The sequence below is a fragment of the Toxotes jaculatrix genome, chromosome 10, assembly GCF_017976425.1.
Source record: "Toxotes jaculatrix isolate fToxJac2 chromosome 10, fToxJac2.pri, whole genome shotgun sequence".
Classification (NCBI taxonomy): domain Eukaryota; kingdom Metazoa; phylum Chordata; class Actinopteri; family Toxotidae; genus Toxotes; species Toxotes jaculatrix.
In genome coordinates this window covers 9,217,620-9,242,119 of record NC_054403.1, presented here as the reverse complement: position 1 = coordinate 9,242,119, position 24,500 = coordinate 9,217,620, and the positions used below count along the sequence as shown (strand labels likewise).

General features: G+C 44.0%; 1 protein-coding gene across 1 annotated transcript in view; it reads left to right on the top strand.

Annotated features, from left to right (window-relative positions):
- tenm2 (teneurin transmembrane protein 2) overlaps nucleotides 1-24,500 on the top strand; it is a 149,912-nt gene that overhangs the window by 123,047 nt on the left and 2,365 nt on the right. Inside the window, exons 11-30 of the mRNA XM_041047853.1 lie at nucleotides 769-969; nucleotides 2,952-3,137; nucleotides 8,124-8,270; nucleotides 8,591-8,801; nucleotides 10,131-10,250; nucleotides 11,422-11,683; nucleotides 11,967-12,234; nucleotides 13,488-13,631; nucleotides 14,944-15,193; nucleotides 15,651-15,671; nucleotides 15,811-16,040; nucleotides 17,311-17,465; nucleotides 17,769-17,870; nucleotides 18,195-18,368; nucleotides 18,724-19,361; nucleotides 19,696-19,871; nucleotides 22,444-22,679; nucleotides 22,790-23,086; nucleotides 23,332-23,889; nucleotides 24,044-24,313. Coding sequence (XP_040903787.1) covers nucleotides 769-969; nucleotides 2,952-3,137; nucleotides 8,124-8,270; nucleotides 8,591-8,801; nucleotides 10,131-10,250; nucleotides 11,422-11,683; nucleotides 11,967-12,234; nucleotides 13,488-13,631; nucleotides 14,944-15,193; nucleotides 15,651-15,671; nucleotides 15,811-16,040; nucleotides 17,311-17,465; nucleotides 17,769-17,870; nucleotides 18,195-18,368; nucleotides 18,724-19,361; nucleotides 19,696-19,871; nucleotides 22,444-22,679; nucleotides 22,790-23,086; nucleotides 23,332-23,889; nucleotides 24,044-24,313 — 4,646 coding nt within the window. The remainder of the gene's footprint in view (nucleotides 1-768; nucleotides 970-2,951; nucleotides 3,138-8,123; nucleotides 8,271-8,590; nucleotides 8,802-10,130; nucleotides 10,251-11,421; nucleotides 11,684-11,966; nucleotides 12,235-13,487; nucleotides 13,632-14,943; nucleotides 15,194-15,650; nucleotides 15,672-15,810; nucleotides 16,041-17,310; nucleotides 17,466-17,768; nucleotides 17,871-18,194; nucleotides 18,369-18,723; nucleotides 19,362-19,695; nucleotides 19,872-22,443; nucleotides 22,680-22,789; nucleotides 23,087-23,331; nucleotides 23,890-24,043; nucleotides 24,314-24,500) is intronic.

Genomic DNA, 24,500 nt, shown 5'->3' with positions numbered 1-24,500 from the left:
ATCTGCCGTTTCTGCCAGGCAAACAGAAATGGAGGGCCAAGGTTACGTGTGAGCGCGTGCTTTTATGAATGCATGTGTCCGAAAAGGTGCGGCAGGGTCAATCATGCCTGAGGAGGGGGAACAGGAGGAGGAGAAGGAGGAGGAGGGGGTAAGAGAGGTGTCTACAAAGTGAACAAGGAGAGAGAAAGGGAGAGGGAAACAGAAAGAGGGAGAGAGAGAGAATGGCAACGACCGGGACAGAGCTCTGAGAAGAGGCCAGAGGAGGGGGTGGGTGGGCCCTTTGCCGGGAGGAGGTAATTTGTCAAATTGGTTTTCACTCACTGCTCGGACTCAGAGCTGCCTGTCAACCTGGCAGACTCTCTGTGTCAGATTCTCCCCCATGTATTAGCACATATGCACATTGCATATTGCAAACCCAAGCTCATGCACGCAGGCAAACACACAGAATAATGTGTCAGCAAGGCTCGCTCCTCTTTCAGATTGGAACACGTTTGCTGCTATGCCCCAATTATAGACTCAGCTATTCATTATTGTGTGCTTTAATTGCCTTAGTAATATGTCTGGTAATATTTTCTTTTATTTCATTATCTTTTTGTTTACACAAAGAATGAAAATATGTCCTCTGTCACATCTCTTTCTTCAGAAAAAATAACTATTTAATTTGCTTCTAACATCAGCTGTTGTGTCAGTCTTTGTTCATTTTGTTTTTCTGTCTGGTGTTTTTTTTTTTTTTTTTGTGCACATTGGTGTATTTCTGGTTTAATGCAGTGGATTGCCTGGATCCGACATGTTCCAACAATGGCATCTGTGTGAATGGGGAGTGCCACTGTAAGCCAGGCTGGGGAGGGCTCCACTGCGAGTTGCCCAGGGCCCAGTGCCCAGACCAGTGCCACGGCCACGGGGCCTTCATACCAGACACTGGGCTGTGCAGCTGTGACCCCAGCTGGATGGGACCTGACTGCTCCATGGGTAAGTCTGGATTCACAGCTGGTGGTTCGCCTGCAAGAGTGAAACACACGGAGTAAAGATAAGAGTTTGGGGTGTCATCAAGAGGAGGGTTGGGCTACTGGCTACCCATTGTCTCAACATATTTTTTAGTCCCCAAGGATACAGGGCTAATTAGTTGACCATTTTATTTCATACTGCTTTGGATGAAATCTACAAAACCACAAACTTGCTCAGAAACAGCAACTGTTATATTATCTAAGCCAAATTGGAACAAGCAAGATAATAAAATGCAGCAAGTTTTTTTTTTGTGTGTGTTTTGTTTTACTGTCAAGACCATATAAAATTATCTCTCTCAGTAAACTGTCAGTGACAGTATGGTTATGACAGCTTTTTATGATTATCAGCACAGAATGGGCTTTACATAACAGCAACAACATGTGACATGTATAAAAGAATATAATAAAGAATACAAAAAAAAAAAAAAAAAAAAATGCAGCCACAATAACAAAAGAAGCAAAAAAAAAAAAATGAAGTATGAAGAAAAACCACCCACAAAAACACACAAGAAACCTCCGCACCCTGCCCACAGACACAAACCGCAAACACAGACCCACACACACGTACGGAACCACTGATCTTAAGCTTTAGAAAACAGAAGAAGAAAAGAAGTTGTAATTATGACAGATCTCAGGTCATTAAGGCAGCTCCAGAGAGCAAAAGTAAACGCTTCTCACCAGATCTGGATCTTATAGGTACAGTTGGAAGACCATTGCATAATGACCTGGAAGTTCTAATTGGACTGCAGTCACTGAGCATGTCAGAAATGCACTGGGGAGCCAAACTATTATGGACTTCATAGGTTATTATTAGAATTTTGAAGTGGACTCTGTATTGCCCTGGGAGCCAATGAAGTGGTTTTAGTATAGGAGAGATAATGAAATGCCAATTCCAGATGTTTCTTAAACTCAATAACCACATGCATATTGGAGGTTTGTTTCCATTGTGGATATTAACACTGAGTGTGCTTGTAGTCATTTCCTGTGTATGAGACTCATAATTCCCAGCTGCACCCCCGGGTGGAGTAAAAAAAAGAAGATCGATACTGCTTGTAAAAGTAGCTGAGTTCATGTTTAAAAGCCTTTTATAATAAAATACTCGACTTCCACAGTTTTTTATCTCAATAAAAATAAAGCTGTTAAGCTACCACCGTAGGAGAGACTGCAACCTCCGCCATGCCAGCCTGAGACGCTTCCCATCTCAGGATCACAAACAGAGCTCCAGCATTTGTTGTGAGCGAAGCAATACTTAGCTTTAATAGAGACAACATTGTTCCACACTGCCGGATCCCTCTGCAAGTGTGTATAAAAACATCTGTACATACTACATTCCCTGCACAACGGGGGGCCCGAGCACGAGTTTTTCACATCTCACCACATGCACCGTCGCTGCCTGCAACATCTGAGAATCACAAACAGTGTAACTGTAACGCATGCTCAGGAAATAAACCCTGTTGTCACAAAACTACAATCACTGGTTTTAATTGAAGGTGCATTGTGGGGAATTGTATTTAATGTGAGTTTGATTGTTTTCGATTATCTTGCAGACTTGGGTGTTCGCCTTTTATTTTTTTAACCAGGGTCTTGCCAGACATTGTTACTCGCTATCACATGGGATGAAGTCAAACATCGCAGTGATTTTCAGGTTAAAACTGGACTTAAAGGGGTTTAAAAGTGAAGGGTTTTAGATGTCTAGTTATATGTCAGTGACTATATTTCAACATTTAGTCTGCTTAACTTTGAAATATAGTCATTTTGATGTGACAAAAATATCCAACCCAGACATCTAGACATCATTTGACCTGCAAATCACCAAATCTGTGCTTACTAAGTAGTATGTGCATTGTATCAGGGTGCACATGTGACAGAAAGAAAAATACAAACCTACAAAGAACTTTGAAGTCTAGGAATGTTGTTTGTGACCCAGATTTTTCTCACTTCCTTCAGAGGTGTGTTCAGTTGACTGTGGAACCCACGGAGTGTGTATGGGTGGAGCGTGCCGCTGCGAGGAGGGCTGGACCGGCGCAGGCTGCGACCAGCGTGTGTGCAACCCGCTCTGCATCAAACACGGAACCTGCAAGGACGGAAAGTGCCAGTGTCACCAGGGCTGGAACGGAGAGCACTGCACCATCGGTAAGTGCCTCTGTGTTTGTGTGTGTGTGTGTGCGCGCACGCGTGGAGGTGCGTGTTTGATGTGTGTCTACGTGTCAGCACGTGGGTGTGCACAGAAACACCAGCACCAAGTCAGACTGAACTGGCAGCTCCTTCCCACTTTGTTAAAGGAATTTGGAAATGAGACATGGAGGCAAAAGCGAGACCTTAGGGAATTGAAGAGTGGGGTTGACGTAGGAGGTGGGCGAACACAGAGGAGCAAACTTCTTTAGGAGTCGGGGTGGGACGATTACAAAAGAGCAGGATTTAGCTGTTTTTAGGTTGCCTCTCAACTCCAGACCCCAGGAATCTTAGTTTCTATGGCCTTTGAAACACCAAAGTTATGCGATGAAAGGTAAAACTCTTCACCTCAGTGTGATCAAAAAATATCTCCCTCACATTGTTTGTATATGTGTGCATGCACATAGTTGTGCTAGTGTGTGTGTGCGCGCATGTGTGAGAGAGTGTGACTTTTTATGTCAGTCAATCACTGTCTCATATTGACATCACTGTCACTTTGGATGGATGAGTGCCAGATCCCTTTGATTCACCCGCAGTGCTTTGAGACACAAAGTCTCATTTCCCTGTCACCACAAGCACTGTGATTGCAATCTGATACACAAACAAACACCAAAACACACACAAAAGAAACACACATATATAACACGTGCACACGCACGTCAACACATACATACATACGCACAGGGGAATAACAGTTTATGATCTCCCCATTTCCCCCATCAGAAAGTAGGGCAGCTTTGACTGCAGCATCAGCCCAAGATGAAAGAGTTGTCAGGCCTTAGCTTGGCGCAAAGCACATTTCACTAGCACCAGACACTCTGAGTGTTTAGCTTATCTCAGCCTGCCTGTTGTTCATTTCAGCTCTGCATGATATTGCTTGCATTTATTTAAAAAAAAAAAAAAAAACTCTCCCCATCTCTTACCTTTTGCACGTTTTCTCCCACTGCAGACCATGGGAGCATGGTTGACAAAGCAGGTACCGTATCTGACTCTGGTGTTTTGTTTCTTAGCCTGTGGTGGTAGAAGCTAGCTGCTGCATTTGTGGGTTTTGGCCTGGCTTGGCTCTGTAGACTCTGTGGTGCTATCTGTCCGTAGATTAGGGTGCCAGCCTCAATGATAACTCCCTACATGTAGTGCTCAACCATTTATAGCCGTGCACTACAGCAGGGGTTAGCTGTCATTGAGCCTCGATGTGTTGTGGGGTACCGTAGAGCCTAGTGTGGTATCAGCAGTGTCGAGGGGCTGTGCTGTGAATGTGTGGATGTGCATGCGTGTGAGCGTGTTCTTCTCCATATCTCCAATGTGGAAACACAAACAAACACATGACTCTGCTCAGGTATTCTAGTCATGTACTGCGTTAACACAGCTGTTTCACACGAGGAGAAAATGATGAAAGCCGTGAAAGAACTTTTGAGGTAATTGGTGAATTTCATAGGCCACTGATGCGAGGCCTTAATGTGGTGACAAAAAACACAGAGTTGTCAAATGTGTGTGTGTGTGTGTGTGTGTGTTTACATTTGGGTATTTGTGGTAACACTCCCTGCCATGATACAGTGGCTAATAAATTTATTTTGTGAGCACATGTGTGTGTGTGTGTGTGTGTGTGTTATTTTGATTGTGCGTGTGTGACTCACCGAGCATACAGTATTAATTCCGGATTTTCTGTTTTTTTTTTTTTTTTTTCATCAAACCCATCCCCGCCAACCTAGGCCCAAGAACAAAACAAAAAACAACCAAACAGCTTAGTCAGATCACACAAAGATAAACAGAATCATGGATAAGGGTTAAGACATTGATGCAAACTGAGAAGGGTCCGGGTCTAGGGTGAGTTGTCTCACATGCACAACAAGAATGCTTAATAGATAGCCCCGCAGCTCAACCTCTGTCGGGTTACACGGAGCGGCACAGATTGCCTGACAGTACAGGTCCCTGGAGCACCATCGAGAGTGTCCTCTCACCCTCTACGCTTAATGGAATAGCTCTCATTGTTTTATGAAGAGCCAGTCCAGAAAAAAAGGTAAATCGCAGGGTTAAAGAGGGTGCGAGAGACCGAGAGGGAGAAGAAAGAAGAACAGATGGTGTCAAAGGGAAGCAGAGGGGACAGGTGAAAGACCATGTGGAGTAAAGCAATCAGTGTAATTTCAAAGGTAGCTCATTAAGAATAGGAGCAGATGAGTGGAGGCCGATCTGAGAAAGTGCAGGATTATCTGGTCCATCTATAAGCAGAGGTCTTGGATTTATGGCTGTGACCTTTACTTTATGACCTTTAGTGCAGACGGAGCTGGAAACAGGGGGGAATGGAGAGAATGGTGGAACTTTTCAGCACAATGTCTTGACTTAGTTTCTTTTATATACTTTGTTCTCATTCTTTCTGTCTCTCTATCTATGACTGCCTCTCACGTTCTCTTTCTCACTCCTTCCCTGGAGTCTTACACAGTATCTTTCTCTATCCAGACATATACCCCAACACCCACCCCCACACACACACTGCACACCACATAAGAGTGTGTGTGCTGACCCATAACCCAAGGCAATTTCTTCTCCTTTTTAAGGGGATTTCATCAGAGTCCAACTACATTAGTGGGGAGGGTGGACTTAATAGTTTCTGAAATCCCACTTTATTCTAGTTAGTGTGAGGGGGTATTGACTGAGCCCTGGCATTAAAGAGAGAGGAGCCTCGTGCCGGCCTGCCCAGGCAAGCCGATCAATGCCCACTATAGATTGTCCTGTCCTGGTGCTTCATAAGTATTTTGCTGCTTTAAATGGCAACTCCATTTAACAGGCAATCACTGCTAACTGCCTTTGTTCCCTGAGCTCAATACTTGGTGACAATCTATTCCAGCCTGACTGTTAATACAGCGTCACGAGCAGTCCCCTAATGCAGAAATGGAAATAATTAAAGATAAAAACCTTTGATTTGATTCCTCTTGTTGAGCTGAAAAACTTGCTTAAGCTTCTCTGCCTCCCTCCCACCCCATCTCCACCGGCTCCCCCTTCTTGGGAGTTGGAAGAGCAAGATCGCCGTCTTTCTCAAAGTCCTTTGTTGACTTTCACTCATCGCCTGGTGGTTGAGACATATGATAAAATGCCAATCGGGGTGAAATGCCTGTTAATTTTGCTGCTGCCACGGTTTAGATTGCACTATTTGTATTCATAATGCATGGCTTTATTGATGCGGCGATTTGTTAGAGGGCAAAATACTACACTGCAACTTGAGTGAAAATATGTTCATTAATCTACTGAGCAGGACTCAATGAAAAGCATTTCATATTCATAATCTCTCACTGGTTTATTCTGTCCTTCCTCGCTCTGTCTCAGCACACTGCTACAGAGTGGGAAATGTCAGGTCATATCTCTAGGGTGCGTCGTGCTGGGTGTGTGTTTGTGCATGCACATATTGTTTTATCAGTCAACCCTGTCTTTGCCTCCATCTCCCGTGGGTAGACTTAAGAGTGTCGCATCCGGCTCCCTCATTTATTGAAGAAAAAATCACTGTGACAAGTTTGTTTGGGGCTTTTTGTGCTGCTGGAGAAAACATTGTCATTGTGTGTCATCGTGCCTTTTTTCCTTCTCACTGATAGATTATAATGTGGCAAACACATAATCTTGTGTCAGAGCTAGAAAGGTGTGATTTAGAGCTATGCAGGGAAATGGTAAGACAGGCTAGGAGTTAAAGGTCTTTTCGGGAAAGACAATGATGGGCAACACTGAATGAGCATGGATGCAAATTATCAGCTGAAATACATAAAAATGTCATTGTCAGCCTTCAGAAAGAAAAGCTCTTAATTCTTGTCATTTAGCGATTTGTCATTTAGTGAAAACTTGGACCCAGTTTAGAGAAGTAAGCTTAAGTAATCTTAAAAAGAATAACTTGAAATTTTGGGAAATGCACTTTCTTGTTGAGAGTTGGACAAGAAGATTTAAACCACTGTCATATATGTGCATTCGTTATAAAGCTGGAGCCAACAGCTTGTTAGGACAGAGGTAGGCTATCAGTTTACCCCTGTTTCCAGTCTTTATGCTAAGCTAAGCTAACTGACTACTGGCTCCAGCTTCATATTGAGCGGACATAAGAGTGGTATCAGTCTTCTCGTCTAAATCTTGACATTAAAGCAAATAAGCATATTTCCCAAAATGTCAAACTATTCCTTTAAATTTTCTCCACCACTCCAAGCAACCAAAAGTTACCAGATAATGTTGCTTTGACAAAATGGTACTGCCCCCTGTAATTGCAAATCTTCTTATCCAGGCTGCCATAAAATGTCCCCTTCTCCTTGCCTTAAAGTCACTCTTAAGTTGAGGATGGCCTTGTTATGCTAGTTCCAGAACTTACATGGCTCCAGGGCCATAGATTCTGGTAGGACTTTTTGCATAATGTGAAGGTTTATTAGTTCATAGATTGCCACTGCACAGACACACACACTTGCACACTCCGTCGAACATAATCTCATTTTCTCATGAGAAAGCATTACTCTCAGGCCATCAGAATGCCGTTACCTACACTGAATCGTGAGTAAGAGAGAGACTGCAAGAAAGACAGAGAGAGAGAGAAAGAGAGAGTGATGATCGGGTGGGGCTCTATCAAGTAAGTGAATCAAGTGATCTATCCACTTCTGTACACACACACACACACACGTTAGTAGCCATCCCACAGGTGTACAGATGGGAAGGTGTGCATGAAAGCTGACTTGCTGAATTAAATTGATTCTTCAACAATCAATAGTTACAGTGTGCTACTGTGTGCTTATTAAATTGAGTGAGACTCATTGGTCCATCATAACCATATGAGTGTGTGTGTGTGTGTGTGCGTGTGCGTGTGTGAGAACGTACGTGCTCACCTGTATATCACCAATGATAAAACAAACAAGAATCACCCTCACATCATATCTCCCCTTTTCCTCCCTCCTCACCTCCCCGCCCCTCTGTCCTCATGTCCTGTCTTCACAGACGGCTGTCCTAACTTGTGTAACGGGAACGGGCAGTGCACCATGGGACAGCAGAGCTGGCACTGTGAATGCCAGACAGGCTGGAGGGGCCCCGGCTGCAGTGTTGCCATGGAGACCTCCTGCGCTGACAACAAGGACAACGAAGGAGGTGAATTAGGGGGAGCAGGAGGAAATTTGGGGTAAAGTGGCCCTTGTTTAAGAAAACCACTTGCAAAAATTTTGCCTGTGAATGGAGAAAAAAAAGGACGATAGAGGGAAAATAATGAATTAAAACAAGAAACAGGATTAAGATAGAGGTCTCATGAGAAGAGCCCTCACTGCGGATGGCAAAATTAAACTTTCCTTTGTGAAAGAAACAAAGATGATTAAAATATTACATCAAGAATGGAAGAAGCAGGGGTAGCTATTTAGCATTCCTCACTGCTCCCAAATCCACACCTCATCACTGCTCTCTCCCTCCTCTATCAGATGGACTAACAGACTGCATGGACCCAGACTGCTGCATCCAGAGTCCCTGTCAGAACAGTCCTCTGTGCCGTGGCTCCCGGGACCCCCTGCAGGTCATCCAGCAGAGCCCGATGTCCCAGCCCCATGTCCGCTCCTTCTATGACCGCGTCAAAATGCTTGTGGGAAGGGACAGTACCCACATCATCCCCGGGGAAAACCCGTTCAACTCCAGGTATGGCAGGAAACTCACCAACAAAAGAAGCATGTAATTACACGCTATTAATATCCATGCCACCGGTGGTATCCTAGACAACCATCGACTCAGATGCATACGCAACATCAGACCATAACCTGAAGGAGTTTGACAGAGCTGCCCACAGACTTCACAGTTCTAAGTTACAAGTTTTCAAAATAAAATCATCAAACTTTCACGATACTGTTCTCTCTTCTCCGACAGGCATCAGATACATGCAGTGTAGTTTTAGCAGTGCCTTAAAAACCCAGTGAAATGGCAGTTAGAACATCTTTAGCTCACTTAAGCAAAGAACAAGGAAGAACTTAATCAATTAGACTGAGACCACACACTACTGGAAATGTAAACAAAGTTTACCCAACCAATATTTAAATGCACTTCTGACCCACGGTATTGTCCTGTTTAATTTGATGGGAAGGGTTAACTAGTTGGCCCAAATTACACTTTACAGGATAGATTTATGTACATATCTGCAAGTGCAGGATGAGTCTGAAATATTTAAGCATTTCACAGGAAGGGAAAAGAGAGGGTTTTGATATCTGAACACTGAAAAAATGCTTTTCTAGACATATTTCTAGGATAATAGCTTGAAAAATGATTTTTCTGTTCTTTAATTTTCATAATTTAGAGGTAGAGTATGTGTTTCTTCACTGTTTGCCAGTTACAGATCAAAAATTTGACGCTGTTAGAGGAGAGATATTTATGTGAATAAACTCATGCTATGAAAAATATCCCAACTTCAGATCCAGCATCACAAATATCAAACAGACTTCAGATTGGTTCACAGAGCCAGCCAAGACCTTAGCAAATCCCAGTGCCAGAAGCAGACCAAGCCAAGATTACCCCATAGATTTAGTCGAGCTGTGAAGCGCTGCCCATGCTGCTGAATCTTGTCTGCATACATTTACACATGCAGACATCAGATGTTTAAAAGGAAATAACTCATCAAAGTGATGATACTCTGAAATGTTCAGATGTTGTTCTATGTGTATTGGTTCTCAAGGATGCAGCTACTTTCTCTCTCTCACACACACACACACACACACACACACGGACACAGGCATACACACGTATCCATCTACATTGTCATGGTTTGTTTACGTGATTGACATGAGCTAATCTAGATGGCGTGGGTTGCTGATTGTCTCTAATTAATGAGTGGTAGAAGACCAGAGCAATAAATGAATGGGCAAATTGGATGATTGAAAGATGGAGAGATTAATCAAACCGGATGATTGATGGTTAGGAAGATTGGGCTGATAGATCTACTATCGCTCCCTCACTCTTGTCTCCTCTGTCCTCTTCCAGTTTGGCATCTCTAATCCGGGGTCAGGTGTTGACTACAGATGGAACACCTCTGGTGGGGGTGAACGTGTCTTTTGTCAACTACCCTCACTACGGATACACGCTGACACGACAGGATGGAATGTATGTACAACAGCTACCCAGTATGCTTTGCTGAGCCCCTGAAACTACCTCACCACACAGGCTGTATTACTGGATTAGATTAGATTAGATTAGATTAGATTAGATTAGATTAGATTAGATTAGATAAGATTAGACTGAGATGAAATTAGGAAACTCTAATGATCCCAAGAGGACACTAGGCTGTTGTAGTCATACATCATTTTGATAAAGGAAAGATTTAACATGTGAAACCAAAAATAAAAACCATCAAAGAAACTTTTAAAATAAAACCAACCTTGAAACTGGATCTTTAAGCACCATAATCCTTTACTTCAATGGACACTTTTCAGACACATGTGGTTAACCTGCAATGTCTTTCTATTTCTTCTTCAGGACTTTCAGCTCACGGGGAGTTTTAGGCTGCTTTAATTTGACTCCTCTGTCCAGTTTCTCCTCCCTACAAGTTGTTCCAAAATTTGATTCATTGGTTCCTCAAACTGACCTCTGCTCATTAAACGTGCAGTTTCTGTGTTTCCTGTCTCAGGTTCTTTAAGCACTCTTCTCCTCCTCATATCAATGGTTTCTTTGCAGCGTTTTCTTCCACTTAAGCCCAGCTGACACCGAAACATCTGAACTCCTAGTAACATTTAATTGACCTTGTATTTCAGGGGCAGTTTCTCACTGGTTTCACCGACTAGTGAACATGTTCTGATGTCGCTGCCTGACCTTGTTTAGTTTTGATGAGTGTTTTTTTTTTTTCAGCTGTTAGAGGCTCTTGGCCACAGCTCAGGCCATTTGTCACAAGAAATGTGAAAGTGTGTATATATACTAATCATTAACCTACAGCTGTTAACCATAATTTGGTGACAAAGGGGTTAAAGGAAAACATTCAGTGTAATAAAATCACTTATGTGCTGAAACCAGTTCCTCTAACACTGTGATATTCATGTTTCAGACCTTCAGCTGTTGCCTAGCCTGACTGTGCGTTGTAGACATTTCCTGTACCATAATGCTGAAATATTTATTTTATTCCAGGTGTTTCTGTTGTTGAATTATTTCTAAAGCAGTGGGAGTAAATATTAAGTTAGAAGAAGAGAAACACTGACAGAGTTTGAGTCCAAATAACAGTCCGTCCACCACAGCACTCCGCACCTGTACCTCATTCCCATCCTCTTCTCGCAAACCTCTCCAGGTTTGACCTGATAGCTAACGGTGGTGCATCACTGACTCTGCGGTTCGAGCGTGCCCCCTTCCTGAGCCAGGAGCGCACCGTGTGGCTGCCCTGGAGCCAGTTTTATGCTATGGACACTCTGGTGCTTAAGACAGAAGAGAACACGATCCCTGGCTGTGACCTGAGCGGCTTCGTCAGGCCTGACCCTCTTGTGATTGCATCCCCTCTCTCCTCCTTCTTCAGCTCCAAGCCAGGGGAGAAACCCATCATACCGGAGACACAGGTGCAGTACCACTGACCTCTGGCAGCCGGTTAATCTTCCGTCTGGTTCCCTCGCTCTCTTCCCTCTCGCCTGTATGCCTGTCCCTTGTAGCTCTCTTTCTCCTTTCGCTTCCATAGCTTTTCCCCCCATTTCCTCCCTCTTTCTCTATTTCTTTATTACTTCCATTGTTTTTTTTCCCTTTTTCGTCCTTCAGCCGTCAGTGGAAGCGTGACCCCCATTACTCCCTCACTCTCTAATCCCCCCTAATCCCTCTTTCCTGTCATCTCCTCTCTTTGTCTTCCAGGTGCTGCATGAGCAGATCGAGGTGCCTGGCACAAGCCTAAAGCTGTGCTACCTAAGCTCCAGGACACAGGGTTACCGCTCCCTGCTCAAGGTGACCATGACTCCAGCCGTGGTGTCTATGGGCCTGCTGAAGGTTCACCTGATGGTAGCAGTGGAGGGCCACCTCTTCCAGAAGTGGTTCCACGCCTCACCCAACTTGGCCTACACCTACATCTGGGATAAGACCGATGCTTACGGGCAGAGGGTCTACGGGCTTTCTGAAGCTGTGGGTGAGTAGAGGGGATGGATGGAGGAGAAGCTGTGTTAAAGGGGATGGGGACTTTTTTTTTTATTTCCAGCCATGCACAACTTTACCAGTGGCTCTGACAGGGGAGAGAGAGTGCTAATTAGGAAGCTTGAAGGAGAGATAATACACCAGAAACCCAGCCTCCATCCACCACGCATTATAGCCACAGTTAAGTGCTTTTTTTTTTTTTTTTTCTTTTCCAGATGTCTATTTTTCATTGAGGCCGCGTGTGGTTCAGTCAGCCAGCCGTAACTGTGGTGAAGGGTTATTAGCCATCAGGGTGAGTTAGCAGTTAGCTACTGGAGCAGGAAGCTGGAGTCCAGGGGAACCTCAGTGCTATTACATTCTGCTGTCACAGTCGCTCACAGATGCTGTCAGCCAAACACTGCTGTCAGGCCACAGATGCAGTGGACATCTGGGGCTTCAGCGTGGACTAAAATCATGAGGGGCACACAGTTTTGTGAAATTACATTCCCTCAAAGATCTCAAAGTACCCCGGTGTAACTGCAATTTTACATTTCTCAAAGAAAATAAAGCATATACTGGGGTTTACAATTAGGTTATATTTTGCTAACCGTGGATACAGATGCAGGTTCACTACATTATTGTTTGCAGTGAAGCTGAAAAGGTGCTAGCGACAGCACTCTCTCTGTGACTCAAGCGGGAGTTCATGTGTTAACACACATTTCCTTTTGACAAGTAGGAACACAACAGCGTACACATGCTTGCACACATACAGCATGTGCATGCAAACACACTCAAAAAATAGTCTCAACATACAGTATCCTCCTCATGTCATCTCGTGTTCCCTACTCGTACACTTATCTAAATCTACCGAGACTCCGTCAGCACATGTGCTTGATTGGGACTTAATGTTTCCACCAACAGAGTTTTCACCGTGGCAACCGGCTTGGCCTGTAGATTTAAAGGCCCATCAGGCAATCTGTCCAATTAACAAGGTTTTTAATTGATTTAGCAGCATGTGAGAGTGTTAGTTAGGTGTGAGTGCAGGGTTTTGTACAGGTGCTAACTAGCTTCTCTGTGTATCACACGTTTCACAACTTAAATGAACTTGGAGAGGTTATGCTCTGGTGAAGTTTTTCATAGCCTCACTTCCTGTGTTGTTTCTTTCATGTTTTTGTATTTTATGGTCTTTTTTTTCCCCTCATCACTTCTTTCTGTGTCCCATCTCTCTTTCTCTATTTCTCTGTTCCTCCTACTCTCTCCTATATATAGTGTCAGTGGGCTATGAGTATGAGTCCTGTGCCAGTCTCATCCTCTGGGAGAAGAGGACAGCTTTTCTGCAAGGCTATGAACTGGATCCCACTAATCTGGGCGGCTGGTCACTCAACAAGCACCATATACTCAACACACGCAGTGGTACGTATACCTACACCCTGCTATTTGCACAAAAATAAGCACAGACTTTTCCTGCTTTTCCTTATTTTTCCATTCTAGTTTGTATTTATCCAGTTCTCACATGTAGCAGGTTTACAGTACCGTATATCTCACTAAACTTGCTATTGTCTTGGGGAGGGTGTAGACTACATTGCGCCTCCTGTGGTTCACATTGAGTTTCCAGGCACCTCTTTTTACCTGTCAGGCAGGATTTTCACAAGAAGTTCTCTCACCTAGTTTGACTCCCTCATCCACTCACACTAGCCCTACTGAGTGAACATGTGCACCAACCAATCAGCAGAAGCTACTAGCGCAGAGCCAGGGGGTCGGGGAGTGGGGGGCAGCGGCACCTTTCCCGAAAACCGATTCAGGATCTCCACGCCGATGGGCGAGTGGGAGTTATTCTTGCTGCTTCGTGTGCTCTACCATTATCTACACTCTGTGCGGTAATGCTAAAAAGCATGGAAAAATAAAAAGGCTGATGCACTGATGTTCACCTACTGTGACAATCAATGTAGCAACGGAATGGACAGAACGGAAGGACCACTGGTGTATAGAGGTATTTTTAGAAGTGGGGGAGTGCAGCCACACCTTCGCTGTCCTCATTGCCTGATGTTAGGTGGCTGTAGAGTAGAGTGAGGTTTTTCCCTGAGAACGATGCTATGCTACACTGTCGTTCCTTGGCCATCGAAAAGACTGATGTCTTTTCGATGATATTGTTTCAACAATATAGTAAAATATTAAAATCAAATAAATGTACATAATACAAGCTGCTGGGTTGATGATTGGAACACACAAGCTAACACATACCAGTATACAGCTTTAATTGCATCTTTGCACATTTTAATTAATAACAAAATACATGATGCCATAACAGCAGAGGTGCTAACATCGACATGTTAACACGCCCACATTGATAATGTTCACTTGCTGTTTAGTATGTATAAAGTTTACCATGTTCACTATTTTAGTTTAGTAACTTTGTCATCAACACTTAAAGTACAGAGGATGATGGGAATGTCACTGGTCTAGTAATGGACAAAATAAAATTCTGATGTGGTGATGGGGCCCGACTGAGAATTAAGCACCAAAATTATTAGAATTCATCCTTTGGGGACCAGTAATGTCTGTACAGAATTTTAATTATGGCAATGGCTGAAACATAATTTAGTAAAAATACCAGCCTCTCTCACTAACTCAGAATCTTATCAAAATCCTCTAAAATAAAAAATAATCCTCTGAAATAATGATCCCTAACCTACCTACGTTCCTCTCCGTTCTCCCTCCTGTCCAGGCATCCTTCACAAGGGCAACGGTGAAAACATCTTTGTGACAGAGCAGCCCCCTGTAATAACCAGCATCATGGGAAATGGCCGGAGGCGCAGTATCTCCTGTCCCAGCTGTAACGGCCTCGCAGACGGCAACAAGCTCCTGGCACCGGTCGCCCTGGCAATGGGTATCGACGGCAGCCTCTATGTCGGGGACCTCAACTTTGTACGCAGGGTGTACCCATCTATGAACACAACTGGCATCCTGGAATTAAGGTAAAACCCCAAACTCCAAATCAGTTATAGAGGAAAAGACAAGAAAATAAAGTACAAGAATAATCAATTAGAAAGCACATTGGGATTTATAGGGTTTTTTTTTTTATGTTATACGAAAAATACTGATAGATACAAGAAAGGGCTGGTGAGATTAAAGTAAAATGGCAGGAGAAGGAAAGGGGGGTGAAAGGACTGGAGGCTTTCAGTACATAGAACATGTAGGATTGTATCCTCCCTTGAAACAGAAAGAATAAGGTGAGACACAGGGGATGACAAGATTGAAGCAGAATTATACACCTGTACTAGATATCATTTCTCCAGGGTGTTTTTACCCATGTTTAAATTTTGCTGTTCACACCACAGCCGGCTTCGTGTTGCTCTCTGTAGGTTGCTCTCTACAGACTGTGTGAATTAACATTTGTTTTGTTGTGCTTTTATCTTGCTCTCTCCCTTGAAGGAACAAAGATTTCAGACACAGGTAAGGTCCTCATATAACAATAAATTAAAAGTTTTTTAGTGTGCATTAAAGCAAAAGCACTTGAAACCATCTTCAGTGAAAATATTAAATCACAGTATTCACTGCCATAATAATAATAATAATTACTTTTTTCCCTTAGTAATAACCCGACCCATAAGTACTTCCTGGCTGTGGATCCAGTATCTGGGGCATTGTTCATCTCAGACACCAACTCCCGACGAATTTATCGCGTTCGGTCATTAACGGGAGGCCGGCTGCTGTCAGACAATGCAGAGGTGGTAGCTGGGACAGGGGAGCAGTGCCTGCCCTTTGATGAACGCTGCGGCGATGGCGGCAAAGCCACTGAAGCTACACTGATGAGCCCCAAAGGTGAGAGGAACAGCCACTAATGATTTTGATAACTGATTCTCTGATGCCTCCTTCTAAAATGTGAGCATCAGCTGCTTTTTTTTTTTCATTATAAATTCAACGTCTTTTAGTTTTGTACTATTGTTTCGGACAAAACAGGTCCTTTAAAGATGTCGCCTTGGGTTGTAAGAAATTGTAACAGTGCAATAATGCCAGTAGGGCAGAAATATTTATTTTTATAGTTGATCAAGATCTATAGTTCAGCACACGAGATATGTAAATTGAAGGGCCATTAAATTTTCCTTGATCAGAATATCGTTGGGGTTTTTTTTGCTTTTTTTTTTATATGAATCTTATGACTCAACTAAAGCAGGACAGAGACAGAAGGAGGTTATAAACCAGGTTAGTGTTAAACTTATTAATGGGATTATTTTTGTGGATCATTGGATCTTAGAACATTGTGACACCAAACTGTCAAGGATGTCACACTGTCACATTTCTTGTCAGTGAAGAAGTGTGTGTACATGTGGGACTGCAGATGTTAGTATATATACAGTAAGTGTGAACGTGTGCGTGTTTTTTGGTTGCCGCGAGAGAAGATGAGAGCGATAGATGAAGACAATGAACCATTGATTCCTTCTTACCTGTCACAGGCAAAGTCAGCCAGTGCACATCAGCTTGCCCCCTCGCCTCCTGCCCCCCCCCCCGTCTTTCTCTCACTATCTCTCCCCGCATCTCTCCCCTCTCTCTTCTCTCACCCTCTCTCTCTTATTTACTCTCTGCCCTTTGCTGTATCCTCCATCTGCTGTTGTGTATCTCAGTGCGTCTTGAAGTTATTTTGGGGCACAGTTGCCTTGAAGAAGCACACCTGTCTGAGTGCCTGCTGCCTGTTAGACCAACAAGGCTGACACTGCACCGCTGGTAAATGTTAAAAAAAGAGAAAGGTAGAAACAAATGAAAAGTAGAAAGGGGGGTGACAAAAAAAAAGAAAGAGGTGAGAGGAACTCAAGGAAGGACGTAGAGTGCAACAGATCACTAGCTTTTCTCCACTTGCAGTCTACAATTGCCCTCTGGGAGGAGCATGAGCTCAGCTCAGCATCCCGATGACTCATCCCAAAACTAACACTTCTCTAACACTTCAATGAAGCATTGAGCAATTCAGCTGTCAGGGCTGCTATTTGTTTTCAGCCGGTGGAAAGAGTGAAGTTTAATTGACTTAAAATGTCTATGGGTTGCCTGCAGTGTTTGAGTTATGAGTCCTTGCTCATGGTGTTCATCTCCACTCTGACAGGTATCGCAGTGGATAAAAATGGGCTGATGTACTTTGTGGACGCCACCATGATCCGTAAGGTGGACCAGAACGGCATCATCTCCACTCTGCTGGGGGCCAACGATCTGACTGCCATACGGCCACTGAGCTGTGACACAAGCATGGACGTCAGCCAGGTACGACGGTTAGGAGGAAGTGCAGAAGAGACGAGAGGCGATGGCACAATAGATGATGATCTAACGGCCTAGAGAGTGCTGAGCTATGATGAGTGTGTGGAAACGAGCCAGCCGGGAGGTCACGGAGAGAATGATTTAGAGAAGGATTAAAGAGTCCATTGATAAATGAATGAATCAAAAGAGAATGAGGACTGCAGTCACTTAAAACAATGAAGAGACTTGTCTGAACTCTGGCGTCCTTTCAAAACGCCTCGCTCAGCATAGATATCGTCTCATGTATAACTTCTTGTTTCTGCCTACTAGGTGCGCCTGGAGTGGCCCACGGACTTAGCAGTAAACCCCATGGACAACTCTCTCTATGTCCTGGAAAACAATGTCATCCTACGCATCACTGAGAACCACCAGGTCTGTACCACAAGACTGGATTACCACTGCAAACCCCTTAGGGTGGACACTTGCTACAGGACTTTGACAGGATTTTGTCCCAATTAGGCTTTCTGTAGCCAATTTAGCATGAAAAAGTTTAAATTCTAACATAGTTTCCCAAGTTTTGCACTGGTGAAAACATTACTGATTAATTAACTGAGAATATTCTACTTTCTGAAATCTTACTTCATCATGGAAAGTTTCATCTGCGCTGTTTCAGTAGCAAACCGCCGCTAACATTTTTGTGGAATTATTAAAGTTTTGTCGATCGATAGATTTATCATTTTCCGTTGTTGCCTGCAGGTGAGCATCATAGCAGGTCGGCCCATGCACTGTCAAGTGCCAGGCATTGACTACAGCCTCAGTAAGCTGGCTATCCACGCTGCCCTGGAGAGTGCCACAGCCATTGCCCTGTCCCACACCGGCATCCTCTACATCGCTGAGACAGATGAGAAAAAGATCAACCGCGTTAGACAGGTACGAGCCGGAGAGGTACTGCACACAGTTCTTTGGCTGTCTGGTTGTTTTAGAATAAATGTGATAGATTAAAGTTATTTTCCTGGATACCAGAACGGACTGCGCAGCTGTGTGGGTGTTTGTTCAGATATTCTGAGATTGTTTCAGATCCCCAGACTCTACTTTCAGTTCAGATACTTAAAGGTTTTTTTCCCCCAATCCCCTGTTTTGATAACTCAAAATGAATTTTGCTTTCAGTAATACATTTTCTTTAATTGAGTAGTGACTTTTTTCCAGGGTCATCAATAACCTGCTCTCCTCTTCCATTTTCTGTCTGTGTGTGTGTTTTTCATTTATTTTATTTTATTTTTTTTAGGTGAGCACTAATGGAGAAATCTCTCTCCTGGCTGGTGTTGCCTCCGACTGTGATTGCAAAAATGACGTCAACTGCAACTGCTTCTACGGTGATGATGGCTACGCCCCTGACGCTGGCTTGAACTCACCCACTTCCTTGGCTGTATCCCCCGATGGGACGCTCTTCATTGCAGACCTCAACAACATACGAATCAGAGCCGTGCGAGCCAATCGGCCAGGCCCTGCAGTATCGAGTGTGGGCTATGGAGGATCTGCACAGTATGAGGTCGCATCGCCAAGGGAACAGGAGCTGTATGTCTTCAATGGGGAGGGCCTTCATATCCAGACAATTAGCCTAGTGACTGGGGAGCCACTTTACAATTTCACCTATGGCCCTGATGGAGAGCTGTCCATGCTGGTGGACAACTGCAACAATACGGTTAAAGTGAGGAGGGATGGCGTGGGCCAGGGAGGAGGAGCCGGCCTGCTCCGACTGGTGCTGCTGCCCGAGAATCAAGTAGTGACTCTGGGCCTGGACCCCACAGGGGGGCTGCGTAGTGTGTCGGCACTAGGCCAGGAGGTGGCTCTGATGGGCTATAGTGGCAACACAGGCCTCCTGGCCACCAAAGCTGATGAGACTGGATGGACCATGTTTTACCAGTAAGTGTGTGATAGAGGGCAAAGTGTCTGAACATGTGTTTGTCTGTGTCCACCATTTTTCCATCTATCATGAAATACAAAATTAAGGTTTGCAGGCTATCATTTTCTATTGCATCCCCAATTATTAGTGTGCCTAGCACAGTGTACTTCTGCCCCCCAGTGTTAGCTTTTATAATTACAGCCAACTCCTACAAGATGATCTGCTATGCCCCTCTGGTGGCAGTGTTTTTTCTATGTGAGTGTACGTGCATATGTTTCAGCATATATGCAGTACAAGATTGAACAGGTCCTTCCCTTGCCAATCACCCTTACTGCAATCTCCCCCATCTCCCAGGTACGACAGCGAGGGTCGCCTGACCAATGTGACCTACCCCACGGGCATGGTGACGAGTCTCCACCGCGAGATTGAACGCTCCATCAACATCGACATAGAGAGCTCCAGCAGAGATGACGATGTGACTGTCATCACCAACCTGTCCTCTGTGGAAGCCTCGTACACTGTGGTGCAAGGTAGAGACTCAGCGCGTACAGGACATGCAGTGAAAAATGAACCGGTCATGAATTTTTAAATACTCGTGAAACTGCAGTGTGTGGCACGAAAGGTGGACAAATGCTGGGCTCGAGTCAGAAACATAAGGCAATGGAAATGAAAAATAGATATGAATGATCTTCATTAATTATATTGTGAGCAGATAAAGATTCATGGAATCCTAAAAAAAAAAAAAAAGTTAAAATGGGTCTTTTTTTGGCGTCCAAGTCTTGATGAGATGCACCACTTTATCTTAGTATTCAAAAGCACAGCCGCCCTCTGTGATGGTGAATATGTGCCGGCCTGCCGACTCTAATTGAAAGTCTTGTAATTTTCACTCAGTTATGTGCATGCTCCAGGAGATTATTTTCCATCCCTACCCACAACCAGTCCTCTCCTACTCCCTCTCATGGAGTAAAATTACCAATATATAGTTGTTAATCCCAGCTGGGATCATCCTGCTTTTGAATATCATCACAGCAAAATTCATTAACTCGTGTAGAGAGAATCCTCCTCATCCCTCAAGCTTTCTCCTGACACACACACACACACACACACACACACACACACACACACACACACACACACAGACATACAAATAAAGCTCTCAACCGGTTCCCATGATCCCTGAGCTTATTTGGTCTGTTTAGAGAGGAAATAGAATAATTACCTCCTTTCTCTTGACCGGCGCGAGTGGTGGGACACAAGAACGAGTGCATGTGGGCTATGTAAGTGTGAAGGCCTCAGAGAGAATAAGTTGTAGATACATTCAGTGATCCACCTGGGTTGCAGGAGGACAAGGGGAGAGTTGTTCACAAAGCTGTAAGTCATTTAAGGTTTCCACCGCACTGTGTGGGTTTCAGCAGAGCTCTCTGCTGACATACTCACTTAACCATCTCCCTCTCTTTCCGCTCTTTCTCGCTCTCTTCATTAACTCCTGCACAGTGCATTCTCCTTGGCCCTCAAGCACTCATTTTTCTCTCTCTCTCTCCCTCTCTCTGTCTCTCTCCCTCTCCCTCTCCCTCGCTTCTGTTTTATTATGAGGTTGTTCAGACAGAGAGAGCGAAGAAGATTTATCTAAAGGCTGTTGCTGCCAAGTCAATGGAAAAAGCTTCACTTGTCTGTTTGAGGCATTGTTAAAATGTGCCTGGAGCTTTATTACAAATTGGCCTTATGGATTACTTTCATTTATGGTGAGACTTCAAAGGGAGAAACCATCTGATCCCCTCACCTTCTTTAAATGAAATAAAATAAACTCCCCCCTCTGTATCTGCTAGATATTTCTGAGCTGAAAACAACTTTATCTCCCTTTCAATCACTTCAGTGTGATCAAGACGCCTGTTTTCAGACATCAGAAGAAAAATGTACCATCAGCATTAGACACGGGCTTATCTGTTTCCATTCTTGTGTTTGAGAATGAGTCATTAAATTGTAGCGACAGAGGGATTGCAGAGAGATGTCACTTCAGCCTGACTATTTTTATCCAGAAGATTTTGGAGTTTCCACAAATAGGAATCATGTCCATAGAAATTTTTTTGGACATGGTCAGGTTCTTACTATCACAGGCCTCTAGGCTTCAATTTAATTTCCTTGTATCATTAACTGCTTTCTATCAGATTCTGGTGGGCATGTTGACAGAGGCAGCTGCTCTACCAAATTGACTTTGCTTCTTTCTGATTGGCTGGTTGGGTTTAAAGTGGGATACTATGTGGTAAAGGCTAAAGTAAATATCTGGGTCTGTCGACACTGCCCTCACTCCAGTCTTTAGCTGTAGTTTGTCATGTCTCTCAGAATTAGGAGCAGAATCCAAAACGCTGAAAGCTTTTTTCTAAATTTTTCCCTGACTTCAATGAAAAATGCTGTGAGGCTGAATAAAGCTATGAAGCACAAATTTTCTTCAACAAAAAAAAAAAGAAAAAAGAGCCACAGTTCTAAGAGGTTTTGACTGAACCTAAATGAAGCCACACAATGTGATGAGAAATGTTTTAAATATAACTGAAGAAACAAATTTTGAGATGGCAGGAAAGGATGGTCCTGTGTATTCTAAGCTTAGAGGTCATAGGAATGGAAAGCACTGAGCTTTTCTTCCAGATTTAGAAGTTTCGACCAGCCATTATTGTTTCTTTTCAAATCAAATTATGTTTTTTAAATTTAAATGAAAAATTGCCAACTAGCCACAACGTATCCCCCTCATCTCATCCTTACATGCTTGTACCCCAATGTCCATATCCTCCTTATCAAACGCATGCCCCATCCCAGATTTTATTAGAATTTCTGTCTCATTGATGCCTCCAGGTCAGTAAACTCAGAGAGGAACCTTGGTCATTACAGAATACTTTTTATAGTACAGAATTTTTTCCTAAATTGAGGTAGCACTGAGGCAGTCTATTTTTGTTGACTAAATCAGACCCCAGTCAAGCTTCCTGTTATAGAATAGTTGGGGTTTGGGTCTGACATTCATTCTGGAGTTGGCAGGATGCAGTGACTAGAAGTTCCCTGTGCCATGTTATGTTTTAACCTTGCCTAAGTATGTTTATTTGTCTCCAACTACAGACCAGGTGAGGAACAGTTACCAGTTGTGCAACAATGGGACCCTGAGAGTGATGTATGCCAATGGAATGGGCATCAGCTTTCACACAGAACCCCACATCTTGGCAGGTTCTGTTAGCCCTACAATTGGTCGGAGGAACATCACCCTGCCCACAGACAACGGCCTCAACTCCATTGAGTGGCGTCTGCGCAAGGAGCAGACCAAGGGCAAGGTCACTGTTTTTGGCAGGAAGCTAAGGGTGAGTTGTTTTCAGTGAGTGAGAGATGGCCTTGTTTACATCTAGATATTTACCACAGCTTCAATCTTGTCATTAAGATGTAAATGGGAAATGTTTTTGCTTTTCTTTAGGCTCATGGGCGCAACCTCCTGTCCATCGACTTTGACCGCAATACACGCACAGAAAAGATTTACGATGATCACCGCAAGTTCACCCTGCGCATCATGTACGACGCTCAGGGCCGCCCAGCTATGTGGTTGCCCAGCAGCAGTCTGGCAGTGGTCAACGTGTCCTATTCTACCACTGGACAGCTTGTTGGGCTTCAGAGAGGGAGCATGAGTGAGAGGACTGAATTTGACCCCCAAGGACGCATCCTGTCTCGTTCTTTTGTGGACGGGAAGGTGTGGAGCTACAGCTACCTTGACAAAGTGAGTACATTTATCTTTAAGATTGTTATTTAAGAGTCAAATCTTACAAAAGCAAGGCAATGGCAAGAAAGAATAGCAATTTGGATTGTAGAATTGAGTGAAATAATACATCATTTTCACGGTTATGAAGATTCAAATTTGTCAGCTGAGAGAAAATTACTCTTGGTGCTATTTCACAGGAGGCAAGTCACCCATTGATAATGCTATTATATTAATCCGTATTTTGCCTCCCTCTCTTATTCCAGTCCATGGTGCTGCTCCTTCAGAGCCAAAGACAGTATGTCTTTGAGTTTGACGCCTCAGGTCGGGTCACAGCTGTCACCATGCCCAGTGTGGCCCGCCACACCATGTTCACACACGTGTCAGTCGGCTACATCCGCAACACCTACAACCCCCCAGAGAGCAATGCCTCCATAATCCATGACTTCTGTGAGGACGGCAGACCCCAGGCCACGCATTACCTAGGCACCGGCCGCCGTGTCCTTTACAAGTACGGCAAGCTGGCAAAGCTGTCAGAGATCGTGTACGACAGCACCGCCGTCACTTTCGGTTACGATGAGACAGCTGGCGTGCTGAAGATGGTCAATCTGCAGAGCGGAGGCTTCTCATGCACCATTCGCTACCGTAAAATGGGCCCGCTTATTGACAAGCAGATCTACCGCTTCAGTGAGGAGGGAATGGTCAATGCAAGGTTTGACTACACCTACCATGACAACAGCTTCCGTATCGCCAGCATGAAGCCAGTCATCAGCGAGACGCCGCTGCCTGTCGACCTTTACAGATATGATGAGATCTCCGGAAAGGTGCAGAAATTTGGTTCTAATGTTCATTGTCTTTTTGAGAAAATATGAACAAAGTTCTTTATCTTACAAAATAAAGTGTGTCTGTAAATGTACCATCTGTAAATGGCTGTCAGAGGACTCACCTTTTTTCCAAACCTTTCCCTCTCTTCTATAGGTGGAGCACTTTGGAAAGTTCGGAGTCATTTACTACGACATTAATCAGATCATCACCACAGCCGTTATGACACTGAGCAAGCATTTCGACACCCACGGTCGCATCAAGGAAGTCCAGTACGAGATATTCCGCTCACTTATGTACTGGATGACGGTGCAGTATGACAGCATGGGACGGGTGGTGAAGAGAGAGCTCAAAATCGGGCCCTACGCCAACACCACTCAATACCGCTATGACTATGACGGAGACGGACAGCTCAGTGGCGTCAAGGTAAATATTCTGCGTGAAGAAAGTGGGATTTTAGGCACAGTCTTGTATTTCAAGCTTGTGTCATCTTCCTTTAATTTGATCCACAAGCTGCAATCAGTCACTGACTCTGGCTTTGCTGTTGTCAGGGCATAGTTATGGTTCTAACACAAAATTATGTCCCATTTACAAGTCTTATTCTTTTATCCAG